Source organism: Falco peregrinus, chromosome Z (genome assembly GCF_023634155.1).
Source record: "Falco peregrinus isolate bFalPer1 chromosome Z, bFalPer1.pri, whole genome shotgun sequence".
NCBI lineage: Eukaryota > Metazoa > Chordata > Aves > Falconiformes > Falconidae > Falco > Falco peregrinus.
In genome coordinates, this window is record NC_073739.1 from 16993338 (window position 1) to 17011114 (window position 17777).

General features: G+C 41.1%; 1 protein-coding gene across 2 annotated transcripts in view; it reads left to right on the forward strand.

The window, feature by feature from the left end:
- Nucleotides 1-12109, forward strand: part of ACO1 (aconitase 1) — a 39185-nt gene extending 27076 nt beyond the window's left edge. For both annotated transcript variants that reach the window (XM_055790543.1, XM_005234798.4), the window contains exons 11-21: nt 215-374; nt 3607-3742; nt 4255-4339; nt 4595-4751; nt 5290-5414; nt 5684-5788; nt 6462-6604; nt 8244-8391; nt 8799-8921; nt 9929-10114; nt 11392-12109. In XM_055790543.1, coding sequence (XP_055646518.1) covers nt 215-374; nt 3607-3742; nt 4255-4339; nt 4595-4751; nt 5290-5414; nt 5684-5788; nt 6462-6604; nt 8244-8391; nt 8799-8921; nt 9929-10114; nt 11392-11505 — 1482 coding nt within the window. In that variant the 3' untranslated portion in view covers nt 11506-12109. The remainder of the gene's footprint in view (nt 1-214; nt 375-3606; nt 3743-4254; nt 4340-4594; nt 4752-5289; nt 5415-5683; nt 5789-6461; nt 6605-8243; nt 8392-8798; nt 8922-9928; nt 10115-11391) is intronic.
- The last annotated feature ends 5668 nt before the right edge of the window (nt 12110-17777 follow it).

The following is a 17777-nucleotide window of genomic DNA, read 5'->3' on the forward strand; positions in this document are numbered from 1 at the left end:
ACCAGTAAACAGATAATAGGTTAGACCCCAGAAAAATTGTTTTTGTCTGCCACTTTGACCAGAGATGCAAGGCTTCACCACCAGACCTAAAAATGGAATCATGGATGTGACTGACAGATGCTTCTCATTCATGAAATTCCTAGTTCATACTAATTTCCACTCACAATATTTATATTAACCATATCCTTCTGATTCTTACTTTCTCCTCCTACAGCAAGGATTCAAGGGATTCCAAATTGCCTCAGACCGACACAACAAAATAGTCAAATTTAATTTTGAGGGCTGTGACTTTGAGCTTGCTCATGGTTCAGTAGTGATTGCTGCCATTACAAGCTGTACAAACACCAGTAACCCCTCAGTTATGTTGGGGGCAGGTAAGTTTATTTGCTTAATCTGCAGTAGTTTCTTTCTGACTCTGGCTGTGTGTCCTAAAGACAAATGCAACACCGATGTAATTCTACATGCACAGAGCTGGTTTTGTCATTTGGAGTGCTAAAACTGAGTTTAGTCCCTGAGAGTAGCAGAAGGAATTCTGGAAATGGTAGCTGGAAACATGGATTGAAGAAAATGTATTTTTCCTGCACTAGCTTCTCTACAGGGCAGGCTGGAACTGAATTAACCAGCACCTCTGACACTTGTTAAATGCACAGAAGCTGTTATATAGAGCTGAGAAGAGGTTATTGAAAATCGGTCACAAGAAGCAGGACAGTGAAAAATGGTCTATGAAACTAAGGCTGAAAGTGCTCTGATCTGACAGCAGAGTACAGAACACACACTTAGCTAGGGAGTGTGTGAAGTTGTTACAGCAAGAGTCTGAGGGCAAGTAGGAGGTGAGCAGAGGAGGAAATTTGTGTTCTCAGGGATTGCCTTCTTTCAGAGCCTTGTTATTTACATCTTAACAGCATCCAAGAAGTGATCAGAGGTGTGCTTTGTATCCCCCACTTTCTTGCTTATCCCTATTCAAATACTATAAAACATGTGGTCTGAGTTGTTTGTGTTAAATGTCAGGTCAGGAGGTTGTTCATTTTCAATCTGACTAGTCTGAGCAGAAAATTTCTCATTCCAAATGTGTACTTCTGGCAACAAACTAGGAATGCAGAGTCAGCTCAGAGTTCAGCCTATAGCAGACCAGTTCAGTCCTCTTTCCCAGGTGCTTGGCTACATGCTTACATATTTCTTTCTCTCCTCCACAAACTTATACATAGATGTTATCTGTCACTGTAAGATCATCACCACATTAGGGCTTCCGAGTTTGTCAGACTGTTTGTAGGATGCAGGCTTGTTTTCTACAAACACTGGAAGGAAAGTGCAATGGGCAATGCAAGGGCCCTTGACCAGAGAGGATTACTTACTGGCTGAAACCACCTGATTTGTCTCCTTTGTTCCTGTCTGGTGGTGGGAAGATCTTGGCTTGTGGACAACCTCTGACAGATAGTTTGCCAATGTGATATTTGTCACCTGTTGTTGGACTAGCATATGTCTTTGGGTATTCTACAGTACCAGCAGCTCACCCTCTTCCCAGGCACAACAGGTTTTTTAACTTCTAGCAACAGGGACAAGTCCATCATAAGCCAGGCTGTGGGGTGGGAAGGGAAGTGGAGGAGAGGCCTGCTCTATTTCTTACCCTTTGTGAGGAACACAATTGAACGACGTCTTGCAATTCACTTGCCCTGGACAGGACAGCCAAATCAGCATACATCTTTCTTTAGGTCCATCCTGGTCATGATCACAGAAATAGGGCTGTATTTCTTCCAAGGATCAAGAAGTAGGTTTCCTCCACAGAGGCTGTCTTTGCTCTGTCCTACTCACCTTAGGTAGGTGTATCCCTCAGTTGTGCCACCTGCTTAGGATATAGTTTCCTCAAGCATTTGGCTTCTAGGTTAATGGCATGCATTTTTTACCCTCATAGCATGGCAGAGGGAATACTGATCTTTCAGTGTGCTTGGCCTTATAGCTCTATGGGTTTAAAGTGTAGAATGCTTTGCAGGTACAATTTGGTACTTTGCACACATTCAATACTACTTAACACATAGTGGGCTGAAGAACCTAGTCCTAAGGCTCTCAATGTATGCACTCGGATTTAGTGGGCACTCTTACTGTTGCTGCCTTTCCATCCAGTAGTGCTGATGCTTTGACCTTGACAAGGAGAGGGATAAATTAATTCTTTCAGTCTCCAGTGACTGTACACTAAGTGTTGAGAACCTCCGAGATACCCACAAAAAGCATGGTAATTTGGCTTTCGGAGCAGGCTTTGAAGGAAAGTAATGTAACGTAGAGTGCTTCCACTAAGTAATCAAGCTAAAAGAAATGCAAAATACCAATAGTTGTTTCAAACTACCACTGTATGTCCTGTGCATTAAATGATGTGCAGGGGCTGTGTGGTTGTGGGGATAGTAAGTGTATGCTGTAGTAGCTTTGACAGCCTAATCTGACTTTACAAAGGTGTTGGACTAAGGTTGCTCGAAGCAACATAAGTTCTGGCATTTCCTTGCCATTTTTTAGAGTTTGACTTTGCATTCTTTTCAGAACTGGTATTGGCAGGAAAACAAGCCAGCAGGCTATCAGGCTATCAGATCCTAGGATGAACATTTATTTGTGGTCACATTTTCAAAAGCATCCAAGAGCTCCCATTTCCACAGCTTCCTCTGGCAGCTAAGGAGTCCTAGCAATTTCAGGAATAGGACTGCTTTTTAAAATTCACCTGTCTACCCTTAGGCCTCCAAATCTGTTCATTTTCACACAACACTTAACACACAGAAGTCTCCCAATCATGTCTAACAGAGCTGCCAAACAGCTGACAAAGGCAAAACAGTTTGATAACATCTTCCTGTTGGACATCATGTTGGCTCAAATAAGAGCTTATGTATATTTTCTTACCTAAGTGGGTGTGTGAGAAGGAGAATGAGGCATGGGAATATGAAGTTTTGCATAGTTTGCATAGCTGCTGCTTCTTTTATGCACATCCTGGGAAGGGGTTGGAGGGGACTTGTTTTCTGAACATTCAGCTATGTATGGACAGTTCATTTAAAAGGAAGAAGTTCGGAACAAATGTGTTTCTGGTAATACATATGCTCCACTAAAACATCTCTATGCATATAGTGGTCAGGCAGCACCTCTGCAACAAGATGTACGTTGTGAGATAGCTTGTTTGTCACAAGGTCCAGAGCTGGCGCGCTCAGAGCCATTTCCTTCTGAGGGCAGCAAGTCATATGTGGGCAGTTATTTCAGCAGTGGATCGCTAGACCACCATAAGAGGGAAGTTAACAATTCTTCATTGCATTTATTGTGACATACTTGTCTTCTGAATTGTGTTCTGAGTTTTGAATGTCTGTCTGGTGCCGCAGTGTGAGTACACCTTGTTGAATGCAACCTCCATCAGCTTTCCAGTGGAGCAGAAATTGCAGGCTGCATCTACAGTTCAACAGAGCACTTGAGCTCTAGCTGTTTTTTCTTGAGTTAATGCTGTTGGCTTACTGTACCGTTTCATTGCTGAAAATGGAGCCTTTTCTGTTTTTCAGTTATTTAATGATCCTTCTGTTAACCTGTTGATCCATCAGACTGTCACACTTCCAGGAAAAACCGCAATATACCCTTTGCATTTTTCAGGATTGCTTGCTAAGAAAGCTGTTGAAGCTGGTTTGACAGTGAAGCCATATATTAAAACTAGCCTGTCCCCAGGAAGCGGGGTTGTCACTTACTACCTGAGGGAGAGTGGAGTTATGAGTTACCTTTCCCAACTAGGGTAAGAGTGCTTTCCTTACTGTTGTCTTGTGGCTGCTTAGCTAAAAGCATTGACAGCAAGTGATGCAATAGAATAACTATTTCCCTGTACAGCTTAGAAGATATGTCACGTGCTGTGTGGCGTGATCCTGTATGAGTTAACTCATTGCTGTTGTGCTGGCTGACTGTGCCAATGAACGAGAAGGTGTGTTGCCTGCTGTAGCTTCTTGAAGACTCATGTTCTTAAGCGGGAAAATGGGCTATTTTGCAAGACTAATGGTTTTTAAATAGCATAAATGACACTATAGTGTTATTCATCTTGCTAGATAACACATTTCCCAGATACTCATTCTGTGAGCACAGACAGTCACTGCAATGATAAAAGTCGAGCATTCTCAAAAATGCTGGTTTTGGCAGCAATTCGATTGTTAAAACAGTACATCTTCTAAAAGTGACCCTGCCAACTGCTAAGAGGTTAAACATCTTTCTCCAAAATAGCTTTTTGTTCACTGATGGTTTTTGTGCTCTGTCTAGGTTTGACGTGGTGGGTTATGGCTGTATGACATGTATTGGCAATAGTGGACCCCTACCAGAATCTGTTGTTGAGGCCATTACACAGGTATGCAGTTTTTTCCTGTGCAGCATAGGTAAGCTATTCTGAGCTGTGTTATGCTGTGCACTAACTCTTCTCAGCTGTGTGTGAAGTAAATTCAGCCTGTATTCTGAGGTGGGAGGTGCTTTGGGATTGCTTGAAAAGAGGCAGTTCTGTGACTGTCCAGTCATTGATGTTGCAGCACAGTGCATCCCGACAGATCTGCTGGGTATATGGAGTCTGCAAGCACCTCAGCTACCTTTGTCTCAAACTCTCTTACAGGGAGACCTCGTAGCAGTGGGTGTGTTGTCTGGCAATAGGAATTTCGAAGGGCGCGTCCATCCCAACACCCGTGCTAACTACCTAGCCTCCCCACCACTGGTAATAGCCTATGCAATTGCAGGGACTGTTCGGATCGACTTTGAGAAAGAGCCTTTGGGTAAGACAGTATCAGGATGCTTCTTTTCACAGCTTATAGACTAAACTAGTTGGAATTATGCTCTTCAGAAACATTTGTCCTAGGGAGATGCTGAGTACCTCTGGGACACAAAGCATGCAATTGTTAAGAAACAGAGCAACAAGGAGTCTGTATGATGGAGAAAGGGGGAAGCCAAGCCTGACCAGTGTGCTAATTAAACAGGGGCACCTTTTCAGTGATAATTGGATGACAGTCTGTCATGAGCAACCTGACCTAGTAGACTTCCTCTGAGCAGGAAGTTCATCTAGACAACCCTCAAAGGTCCTTTCCAATCTAAATTATTCTGGAAGGCCCTTGGAAATCACAAAAGAAGCCGTATGTACAGGCATCATCAAGTTTATGAGGCCCTCTTCTGTCAGACCCTTGTAGGTGAAATAAAGTGTGTCTCATGAGTGTTAACAGGGTTAGAAGGAACACATACCTAAAGAACACCATGATAAACTTTTTCTTCCTTAATGGAAAATTTATTCAACAAACATAAAAATACCATTTTCTACAGGAATAAATGCTTCAGGGAAGAAGATTTACCTGAAAGATATCTGGCCAACAAGAAATGAGATTCAAGCTGTTGAGCGTCAGTTTGTTATTCCTGGGATGTTCAAGGAGGTCTACCAAAAAATAGAGGTGAATTAATCCCTTGGACTGTAGTTTGATTGATGTACTGTGCTGTTCTAAAGATGTTAAATAAGTTGGTCTTCATAACAAAATGAACCCCAAACATAATATATATTGTCACAAGAATTTCCCAAAGTGCTTTAAGAAATAGATAGGGCTTTTGCTGAAGTCAAATTTGAGTTTTACCTGGATTCTGAAGTAATTTCCTTGATTCTGAAAACTTAGAAATTGATTCTGAAAACTTAGAAATTGATGGGATGTCTTGGTATGTTTTTCAGACAGTAAACAAGTCTTGGAATGCCTTGGATGCTCCTTCAGATACACTATATACTTGGAATCCTAAGTCAACTTATATCAAGTCTCCACCTTTCTTTGATGGTCTGGTACGTGCACACTTTCCCTTTGAATCAAACAGAAGTGTGTAGTCAAGGTCAAAGGTGAAGCAAAGCCATTTTGAGGGGCCTGGGAGCATCCATCATCATAGCCTGTTGTGGCTTTGGTTCTCAAATGTTTGAATTACAGTATTGTGTTCATTTTAATACAAAGGCATGAGTGAATCTGAAAATTCTAAGGATTCCCTGTCGCTTCAGGGCTTTTGAAAAGTCTTTTTCCTTTTAAGGTGAAAAACTTTTAAATAGTCACAAAACAAGTGAGGGAAAAGGACAGGAAACAAAACCCACCGTTCTGCTTGCCTGTATTTTGCACCAAATAATTCAGTGTTCAGATGGCTATTTCAGTACTATTTGAAAGAAAATGCAGATTTCAATACATGCAGATGCAGAGTAATCCTGTGGGGTTTTTGTCTGCATTCATGCATGTACTACAGGAAGTCTTGGCTGATTTTTTTGTCTCTATTTTCTTCATCTTGAACTTGCTGACGGCCAGCCAGGAAATCACATTTTGTCCAAAACATAAACATTTTTAATAGGGTTCGGGTTTTTTTCTTTCTTCTAACATATAAAAAGGGAGACCTTATTTTCAGTTTGCACTTTCAAGAAAGGTAAAGGAATTCTGTGGCATTTTCTAATGATTATGTTTTTATTTATGATGGTTTAGACTTTGGCTCTTCAGACCCCAAAAACAATAGAAGATGCTTATGTCCTGTTGAGTTTTGGGGATTCTGTGACAACTGACCACATATCTCCAGCTGGGAATATAGCAAGAAATAGTCCTGCAGCCCGTTATTTGACCAGCAGAGGGTAAGCACTGCTTCTTGTTACAGACTGGGAAGAGGAAACAAGCCACAACTACTATACCATGTTACAGCCGCACATATCTGGTGGTGTTTTGCATATGCTTGTATACCTTCATGGATGCCTGGAGAATATATAAAAGAAGAAAGAAAAACATTTCTTTCTCTGCTGTTTCAGCAGCTCTCACCAAGTGTAAGAACTTGCACAGAGTATGCATGTCTGTTACACTGGAGAGCTAAAGACTTTTGTATGGACAGAGGGGAGGAAGATAACTTTCAGGCTAGTTTACAGTAAGCGTATTCATAAATAAAGGAATAAGGATTTGTGCCCCTAATGAAACAAAATTATCACGGTCCTTATTGCCAAAAATTGTTTTGGTTTTATACTTGCTTCTTCTAGCATGTGCAACTATTTAATAGATCCAGACTGTCAAGAGCTATAGACCAGGGGTCCTCAAACTGTTTAACCAGGGGGCCGGCGCGGATGCAGTGGCAGGCAGTCATCTGCGGGTGCTTGGTTTCCCCCCCCAACCCCTGGCGGGGGGGGGGGGGACGGGACGACGGGGGGTTCTGTAAATCCCGGGGGCCGGATTGAGGAACCTGGGGGGCCGTATCCAGCCCGCAGGCCATAGTTTGAGGACCCCTGCTATAGAATATCCAGAAATATAGGTTTCAGTGCAGCTGCAAAAACTGGCAAAGCTATTGTGGTTAGAGTCCAAACTGCTGTAAAATATCAGGCTTTTTCCATGGCCTGGGTTCAACTTAAGGCATGATTAGGACGTGCTGAGTTGCCCTATCCAGTCTTAACAGATAATACTTTTATTCTCTGGTTTAGTACTTCTTATAGCTTCAGTGATCTTTTGAGGAACAGGACTGACATTGTACAAGAAATAGATATTCACTAGACCTAGTAATTCTGGAGGGGAAATTGATTAAAACATGATTTGCTGACAACTAACGTCTCTGGACTCTTTGGCCCTGTGCTGTCAGTCACTTTGAAATCTAAATAGCCCTACAGAAATTACAAAACAGATGTACGTCATAGCTGCTGTTTGGATGTAGCCCAGTGCAAACAGTCAATTTTCAGTCACATTCCAGCATATTCTTTGTTTACTGTTTAGGCTGGAGTGTCCCCTTATTCCAATACCTCTACTTGTGGATTAACTTTTTCTTCTGTAGTTCTAATTTGTAGCAGGGATGCTCTGTGCCTTTTAGATGTTTAGCACAGTGGTGTCTCTACCTTTGTTCTAGGTGCTGTGGTAATATAAGTAACAAGGAAGATTTTCAGTAGCCAGCTATTAAGAAAAGAATTGTATTGTGTCTTCTGACCTAACAGGAACTGTATCCTTGCACCACTATCAGATACCATTTACTAGGGCAAGGGATGACAATACTATGGAAGCTGCTTTCTGTGACCAAGCTGTAGGCATACTTCTATTTTTTTTACTTTATTTTTTTCCTCCAAAAAAAGAATAAAAGTAGAAATATTGGCTAAATGGATGCTACCGCCATGATGGAAACTATGTTCATATCTGCCTTAAAAACATCAGTTCATTAATTTCTTTTTTTAAAGCACAGAGTGCTTCAGTCTAAAAAAAAAACAAAACACGTTTCCTTTTTTTGTTGGGTTTTTTTTCCCTTAATAGCTTGACTCCTCGAGAGTTCAATTCTTACGGCTCCCGCAGAGGGAATGATGCTGTCATGGCCAGAGGAACATTTGCAAACATTCGCTTGGTGAACAAATTTGTTGATAAACAAGGACCTCAGACTGTCCATTTCCCTTCCGGGGAAACTGTAAGTACACTTGCTCCTCTAAACTAAGGCTCATTGACAGTAGAGTGGATTAGTAGTGGCTTTCCTTCTTACAGCTTAGGTCATTTACTTAACTGCCTTTTTAGTAAAGCTGATGAGGGGAAGCTGTATTGACCTCGGGAAGCAGGTCAGGCATACCTACTGCTATCAGGCTTATCACTGGAGGGTATAACCACTGTAAAGTGGTAATGGAAGGTGCAGGTTTGTGCTGGGAGTGAGATCAGACCACAAAGAAGCCACAAATCACTGTGATTAATATCCTTAAAGTGCTGCTTGGCAGAAAGTATGGGCTTCAGCTGTTTATGTGGGGACACTTCTTTCCTTGTTTCCCTGGAACCGTGCTTCCACCCCCAAAAAGTGAATTAAGGTGTTGGGCATTTTCATTCCAGCTGGATGTGTTTGATGCTGCAGAAAGATACAAGCAGGCTGGCCATCCTCTGATTGTGCTGGCTGGGAAGGAATACGGTGCAGGAAGTTCCAGAGACTGGGCAGCTAAAGGACCATTCCTCTTGGTGAGTGACTGCAGTAAACCAGAAGGAGGTCAGTACTTAAAAGCGCGTAGTCAAGAAGACTAGCTTATGACCAGCGTCCTGGGTTGCTCATTCTTACTTCTGATAGCCAGAGCTATTTTGAAATCTCAGCTTCCTCCAAGAGTCATAGTAACGTTGCAAAAGCTGGGCAAATATTCCTAGATCCTGTTCAGACTGGAAGCCTTGACTGATCTTCAGCTAGAAATCCAGAAGGCTACACGAGAAAGGCCATTTTCTTTACTTCTGCTTCCCATAACCCAGTAAACCTTGGGTCTCCTTCCAGCTGCCTTCTTCAGCTCACTTAGCAGGGAAGATAGGAAGTGTAGGAGAAAAGTGGTACCAGTGAAAATGAAATTTAGCATGGCTTCAATATGCAGATTGCAGGGATGCTTAACAGTATTGTTATAGGAGCCTAACAGAAATCCGCATACAGTGGAAACACCTGTTGCATTCTTTGTCTGCCTATTCTACATTATTTACCAACCTGAACTCTGATTCAAGCTTCCTTGTGGAATTTGTGAAGGCAAAAGTTTTAGGAGAGCTGGTGTGTAAGATTACATTTATCTGTGTTTGGGGGGTGGGTTGAGGGGGTTTGTTCCAGTGGTAATTTTTTTGTCTTTACTGTATTAATATGTAAAAATTCAGAAATTAATTAAACTGCATCCTGGAACTTGTAGTGTAAGAGGGTAACACTTAATTAGCAAGAATTATGGAAATGCCTAGTGGTGCTTTACTTAAAACATGTTAAAGAAGTATACAGGATTCCCAAGAAAGCAACAGCCTGGCAATCAGATTTCTTTTAAAGATTTTTAAAAGTTAACATATAATCAAGTCATCCTGGACAGTCCACTGTCAGACACGATCTGCTGACCCTGCCAGTAGCTGGTAAATGAAATGGAGGGGGCCACAAATGTACCAATTTCCTTCCCATGAGCACAGAAGACTATCCTGAACCATAAAGATAACTATACCTGTTTTGTATTTCCCAGGGTGTCAAGGCTGTACTTGCTGAAAGCTATGAGAGAATTCATCGAAGCAACTTAGTAGGGATGGGAGTGATTCCTCTGCAGTATTTACCTGGTGAGGATGCAGGGACTTTAAAACTCACTGGACGGGAGCGTTACACGATTGTCATTCCTGAAAAACTAAAACCTCAGATGAAAATTGAGATTAAGGTACGAGACACCAAAGGTCTGAATTTTCTGACTCACTATAATTTCACTCAGAATTAACTGACTCTTCAAACAACTTGCTTTCATATGGCAGTAAGCTTCTCTTACCTAAGGAAGGGAGAATTGTCATGGAGAAGGGGATGAAAACAGTCATTCTAGTAGAGATTTGCTGTGATGGGATATAAAAGCAGCATGAGCAAACTCTTTTACTTAGCACAAAGCAGTCCTGTATTTTGGACCAGTCTTTCAAAGTCCACTATAAATTTTTCTGTCTCATTTAAATGTTTGAAGCACAATAGAACGTGAACTGTAACTGTTAAATTAAATACATTAAACTAATTTATTTAAACAAATTTAAAATAATTCATTGACAATTCAACTGACAGAATACTGTTCACTGCAGCATTAAAAGTGAAGTTTAAGTGTACCCAGCATAAAATCTAAACTTCAGGCCCTGTATTTGAAAGACTTCTTTTTGTCTAGCTTTGCCTCTAAACCTATGCCTTTTTTTGAAAAATATTGGCATCTGTGATAAAATTTGGTTTATTCTTGATTAGAACATCTGTAAAACTGACTTAATTAGCCTAATAGCATCAAAGTCTGCTCTTCTACTGCAGTTAGTAAAACAATGTACTTACTGCATGTTCATTTAATGCAGGTGGTCTCCCTGAATTAGTTTCTAACAATAGGTGTTTACATGTGCCCCATTAACTGCCCTGAAGCAGAGGAACTATAGGTACCAAAGAGTCCGTCAGTTTACCAGTCGGAGGTGAACATTGTGCATTCATCTGGAAGTACCTGACCAGGGGAGTCTTCAGTAAAATACAAGTATTTTATTCACTTCATGCAGTTGTCTTTGTGCTTTTCTGATTCCCAAATGCTAGGCCTCAAAGAAAGTGAATGAAATTAGTATTGCTTCTGTACCTAAGCCAGAAGAATGACTACATAGGAAAACGTCAAGAATTAGCATAACCATTTGAAAGGGTGGTCAGCTTTCATGCCCCTGGGCTTGTATCAATAAATCTAAATGAGACAGCAAATGCAATGCAAGGAAACTCCATACCATGTTTATTACAGTTTGTTTTAAAGCACTTCCCTCTTGAGCAGCTGGCTGTAGTCTAGCATGGGAAGAAATACTGATGTTGAGTGCCTGTTCACTTCAACTTTCCATCACAATTCCTTGAGATGGCAAAACTGTCTTAATAGTCCTTATTTTACTATGATGTCATGTAATATGTGGAAGGTTCTGCTGTTTGAATGACTTTCTTTGACCCCAACAGCTGGATACCGGGAAAACCTTTCATGCCATCATGAGATTTGACACCGATGTGGAGCTCACTTACTTCCACAATGGCGGCATTCTGAACTACATGATCCGTAAAATGGCGGCCTAATCATAACATAAAGCAAAAACGTCCAGGTGCAAGCCTGCCTGCTTCTCGTGAGCACAATGAAACTATGGTAATCATAAATTTGAAAGCGTGAACCATAAAGCAAACATTTTTTTCATGAATTGTATTAGAAGGCTTGTTTACAATGCTGAATTAATCTGTGTATCAGGAAACTGGACACACTTGTCCAATTGAAGTAAACAGCATTTATTATCTGTTTCATATGGTGGTCGGCTTCACTTACCTTAGAATACAGTGCAGAAGTCATTAAAATACTGCTGGAATCTGTGGAAGTGTTGAAGATCATGTGCTGATTTTATACATTTCGTCCATTTAGTTTGACTCTGAAGTTAAGTTCTATGCTCATATCATATCAGTGGTGCAAAAATTAACTGACAGTATAAAAAATAATTTTTATTCCTTCCTGATTATCTGATAGTGACTGGCTTTCTTATGCAGTTGACCAGAATCTGAATCTAATACTGAAATTAATTATTTAGCTGTTTATTAATTTTGAAAGCCATGAACTTTGTTGTTAAAAATGTGGAAAGGTGGACCTATTGGGGATAATATTTCTAATGCATAAAATTAAATTTATTTTGAAGAAGTTTGGTGTGTTTTGTCATGTTATCCTCAGTACCGCGACGCAAACAGAGCTTTGACTTTAGACTCCTGTCATTGTCCATGTAGGAACAAAGTCATACAAGTCTTGCATTCTCATATTTTAATTCATGTTTCTTTGAATAATCTGCATGAGACACGGTGAATACAAATACTGTCAAATACTGACAGTCTTCTGTAACCCAACAGAATACTTCTGTGATGTACTTCTGTCTGTTTTGTATCTTCAGGTAGACAGGCTACCAAAATTTCAAGATCCTTGTCAGCAACTGATAACTGACAGTTATCAACCAGTGATTACACTAATGCATTCACTGAAGTCAGTAACTGCCCAATCCACAATACCACATGAATCTATCTACAGTGATAACAAATACCCTCTTAGGCACAGATAAACAAGGTTATAGTACTGGTGAAATAATGTAAAACTAATAATAATTGTAATGAAGAGGAGAGGGAGAGAGAGGAATAAAATCCAAAGGGAAAAAAACCCAGTGGTGCACAGTACAATTGCTCACCACCCACTGACCAATGCCCAGCCAGCCTCCCAGCAGTGACCAGTGGTTCCCGGCCCTCTCTCCCCACTTTACATACTGAACATGACGTTCTGTGGTATGGAATATCCCTCTGGCTACTTCAGGTCAGCTGTCCTGGCTTTGCTCCCTCCGGGCTTCTTGTGCACCTGCTCACAGAGCATGGGAAACTGAAAAGTCCTTGATTTAGAGATTATTCTCATACTAAATCCAAAACGCAGCACTGTACCAGCTACTAAGAAGAAAACTAATTCTATCCCAGCTAAGACCAGGACAAGTACTAATTCTTACTCCTAGCTGTATTTAGAGCAACAGCCGCAACAACTGAGTGGAAAAACTCCTTCGAAGTATTCTACTATAATTTTAGTGCAGTTGGCTCCAGCCGTATCTAGAAAAAAACAATGAAAATAGTTCTGAAAGAAGTCGGGAGGATTAAGGAGGGGATACATATTGCACTGTACCTGCAACAAGTTATTCTTGCTTGATTACAGCAGAGCTCCTCTAGTGAATCCAGCAAAGGCCCACTAAGGTGTTGCAGGATCTAGAGCATCTCTCTTAGGAGGACAAGCTGAGAGAGCTGGGACTATTTAGCCTGGTGAAGAGAAGGCTCAGGGACATCTCCACTGTTTGTGTACAAATACCTGAACGGAGGGCACAAAGAAGGTGCAGCCAGGCTCTCTGTGATGCTTAATGACAGGGCAAGAAGCAACAGGCACAAACTGAAACACAGGAGTTTTGCTCTGAACATTAGGACACACTTTTTTACTGGGAGGGTGATGAAGTACTGACTGGAAAAGATTGCCCAGACAGGTTGTGGTGTCTTCATTTGGATATGTTCCAACACTACGTGGTTATGGTCCTGGGCAAACTACTGGAGGTCACAAGATGACCCCTAGAGGTTCCTCCCAACCACAGTCATTCCGTGATGCTATGAAACATTTTAACAGAAAGCTGTTAATGTGGTCATAATCTTGAGCGTTATTTAGTAATAAATGTGCAACTTTGGGTTCAGTTTAAAAAAACAGATCAGATATTCTCAAAGGCCAAGTAGAATGCTGGTGTTCTTCCCCACCCTCCCGTCTGCACTGCGTACTGAAAGTAGGCTTGTTGTATCAAGTTCAATTTTTATTAATGTGTTACCTCATCAACGCTTATTACACTTACTTAGGCTGAACTGCAGGGTTGTTTTAGTCTGGAATCCTTGCCTTCAAACAGTAGGAAAAGACTAAAACACCTCAAATCTCTTAACTTCCCAGTAGTTATTACTGTAAGCTATGAAACTGAAGACTGATTGTTTTATATACCCAGAGTCCCAAAGTAGATGGCTCTTTCACACAGCAAACTGGTACTCAAGGATTGTGAGTTTCCATGTACTTTTAATTTGAAAGTGCTAAACCAGCCGTTTTCAAAATCCTTGTTCCTAGTGTTTTTGGAGGGGAGCCATTAACCAACCGTAAATCATCTTTATCCATTGTTCTGTGTTTCCTTTTTGGAAGCAGCTATAAGAAGAGCGAAAACTAGGCAAAAACTAAGCACAGAGTATGTTACTGTAGGACAGAGATTCAGGCTTCCTGTACAGTGCATACAGCTTGCACAGTGAAAGGCATGGAATGGGGTGGAACACAAAGCTGTACTTAAAAAGTTGTTTTGCTTTTAATGCCCCATAACACTTTAAAAGAGCAGATCAAGTCTCACTGACTAGCATGTGGGTAATTTAAATAAATTTTGGACTCTGAGTTAGGTTCCTGTTCAAGGTGGTCTGTTTTCCTCAGAGTTCAGGTGTTTCAGACACCTAATTCTTCTACATACATACCTTACTACACTATCAAATGCATAAAGTGAGCTGAAAATATATTTGATCTTGTTTCCAGAAATATTGAAGATTAAACTCATTGAAGCTGTGTAGAATCTGCAAGTGCCTTAAAGTGTACAAGTTTAACAATATTTCATAGCTGTGTCTGCAGCAATTTCTGTGTTTCTGAGAGAAATCTGGGATCTGGGTGGGGAGGTGGGGGTTTAAACATGCTGATGCCTAGACTTTGTTCCAATTCTAGATCAACTCTGACAGGAAATCTGCAGAACTAATACTAGTGTCTGGAGAGATTTCAGATCCCAATCTGTGAGACAGCACATCAGGGTAAATGCTGATCACCATCTAAATTAAGCCTTCACTTACATTACAGAGCACCGCCTTGTCTCTACTGGGGCTTGTTCACTTAAGCAACACATAGGAAGTGCTTCTCTCAGGCTGTTGCAGAAGCATTCTCTATTGAAGATGGATTTAAAAGATGGAGCATCTTCCTTACAGAAAAGTTACTGGACATTGTTAATTTTCTATATACCAAGATGCCTAGAGCATGAAAAGTAATTTTCAAGAAGTTTAGAAGTAGCTGAAGTAGTGCTTAGTGTCAGTATGCATAAGCCATGTTGTCAGGTCTGCATGGAGGTACAATCCAACCAGAAGTTACCAGTAATAAAGAAGATTCTGATTCACACAGAATTGCTTGAGGCTGTGGCCTGTCACCTAATATTAGATGTTCAGTTTGTCATTCAACTTGATTTTTGCAGACCAGTATCTTCGTAGCAGCAAAGATGAAGATCTAGCTGCTTAAGCATGTTTGTCCATGCTTATATTAAAACTTGCAGTAAAATATTTCATTAGATAATCTTTTTTAGTGGCCATAATAGCCCTTTTTAATCTAGCCAGATGCTGATGAGGGGCCTAGCATTTCAAACAGCATAAACAATGAGAATTTTTTATACATGCATCGTGGTTTAACGTCGGCTGCTCACTCACTGCCCCTCACCCAGAGGGGTAGGGAGGAGAACTGGAAAGGAATGTAAAACTCAAGGGTTGAGGTAAGAACAATTTAACAGGTAAAGCAAAAGCCGCACACCCAAGCAAAGCAGAGCAAGGAATCCATTCACCACTCCCCACGGGCAGGCAGGTGTTCGGCCATCCCCAGGGAAGCCGGGCTCCGTCATGTGTAACGGTTACTCGAGAAGACAAACGCCATAATGCCAGGTGTCCCCCCCTTCCTTCTTCTTCCCCCAGTTTATATACTCAGCATGGCGTCATATGGTATGGAATATCCCTTTGGCTAGTTTGGGTCACCTGTCCTGGCTGTGTCCCCTCCCAGTTTCCTGTGTCCCGTCCGGTCCCCCCCCCCCCCCAAGCCCTCTCGCTGGCAGGGCCCAAGGAACTGAAAAGTCCTTGACTTAGTATAAACATCACCCAGCAACAACTGAAACCTTCAGTGTGCTGTCAGCATTGTTCTCACATCAGAGCCAGAACAGAGCACTGTTCTAGCTACCGAGAAGAAAATTAACCCAGCTGAAACCAGAACAACATGGAAATGATCATCCACTATGTCATCTTAGTGCAGTAGGATGATACATGCATTAAAATGCTGAGTCCAGCTGGACATTTATTCAACATCAGAATTGTTCAAGGGAAATATTTTTCCATTTCTGAAAATCCATTTGTGTCCCAGTTTCAACACTTTCAATGTTCTCTACTGCAAAGCTTTGGATGTTGATCACTGGTAGATTATCAAATGTCTTGTACTTCACTATGATTCCCTAGTAGTGCTGGCAATTAGTATTTTGGCAACACATCTTGCTTTTTTCCTCAAAACAAACTGGACTGGCTTCTGGTGAGGCTTTGTAATGTAACATTCCTTGAACAGGTCTCCTAGGACAGTGATGAGATTCCTGAAGCAACACATGCAGAAGCACTTAATAGTAGAAACCTCATTTTGTCCTGTCATTCCCCTCACAAATAACAGTTTCCCTAGTAAGGTGTTTCCTGCCATTTGCAAGGCTCATCTTCCAGCCCCCATGGTTCATTGCTTTTTTCCTCATTCATTAAGTACCAAGTACTAGAAAGGCCCATGTGTGGGCTTATCAAAATCAAAATTACTATGTATCACCAGTCACCAGCTTACTTGAACTTACTTGGCTCCTCTAAAAGCTATGCTTGCATGAACATCCCTCTGCAGAGGAGTAGTGAACTCCATCTGCATTCCAAAAACAGCTGGTAAAAAAAAAAAAAAAACAACAATAAAAGGATTTTCTTGATGAAAAAGGGAAGTGTCGGAAGGCAAGCACTCTGTAATGCTCAGCTGTGACCTGAAGCCCCTTAGCACACCACAACTGTGCTTTTCAGAGCAGCACAAGTAAAATAAGCTTCAAAAGGAGAAATTCAGAACTGGAAAGGCCTGAAGTGCTCAGAAAAGCCTCTTCCATGATCACCAGTTTCCATGTGCAGAGTTTTGGCTTTGCGGGCCAACTCCTCCAAATTCAGAAAGAGTACAATAAAAACATCCCAGTGAGATACAAAGAAGTAATGTGAACTACCTGAACTATGGAAAACAAAAGAATAGAATTAAAGGGCTACTCTTGTAAAACCATGATTTGCCTTGCCTTTCAAAACTGAAAACTGGCCAAGGAGGGAGATGGTGAACTGATCTCAGTACTTTGTATGGATGATTTTCAGTCAGCAGAAATGGTGGGAGAAATCTCTCAACTGCAGGGAGATTTCCAATAAAATAAAATAACTGTAACTTCTCAATAGTTTCATTCAGAATTTCTTCTTTGTAACAGTTGTGTTTCTCATTCTCAACCACTTCTGGTTTGCTTGTCACAAGGATGCAATGCTGGCAAGAAAAAAGACAAGGGCAAACACCATCTCTTCCACCTGTCTGTGCCTACTGCCTGCCTGCTTTTTGCTGCTGTGACACAGGCAAACTAAGAACTACAAGGATCTCTTACCAGTTTAGAAGTATTCCAGTTAGAAAAGGTGTTCACATTTGCTTTCGAGCTCCCATTCCCCCAAAATCAGGTTTAAAACAGATGTAACCTGTTTTCTTTGCATCTTTAATGGCTTGTTAAGAATAAACACTATCACCCATACCTGTGAATTCTGGGCCAATTACTTCATTTTAAGACAAAAAATAAGAAAATCACAGGACACAAACCCTAAAAAGACTAAGTACAATGAAGATCACCTCCCATTAAATTATGATGTTAACTACTTGGGTGAGATGATAATATTGTAGATGCTTCCCTGAAAGACACAGGCAGTTTTATGACATTTAGGAACGTTAAAGAGAAACCAGT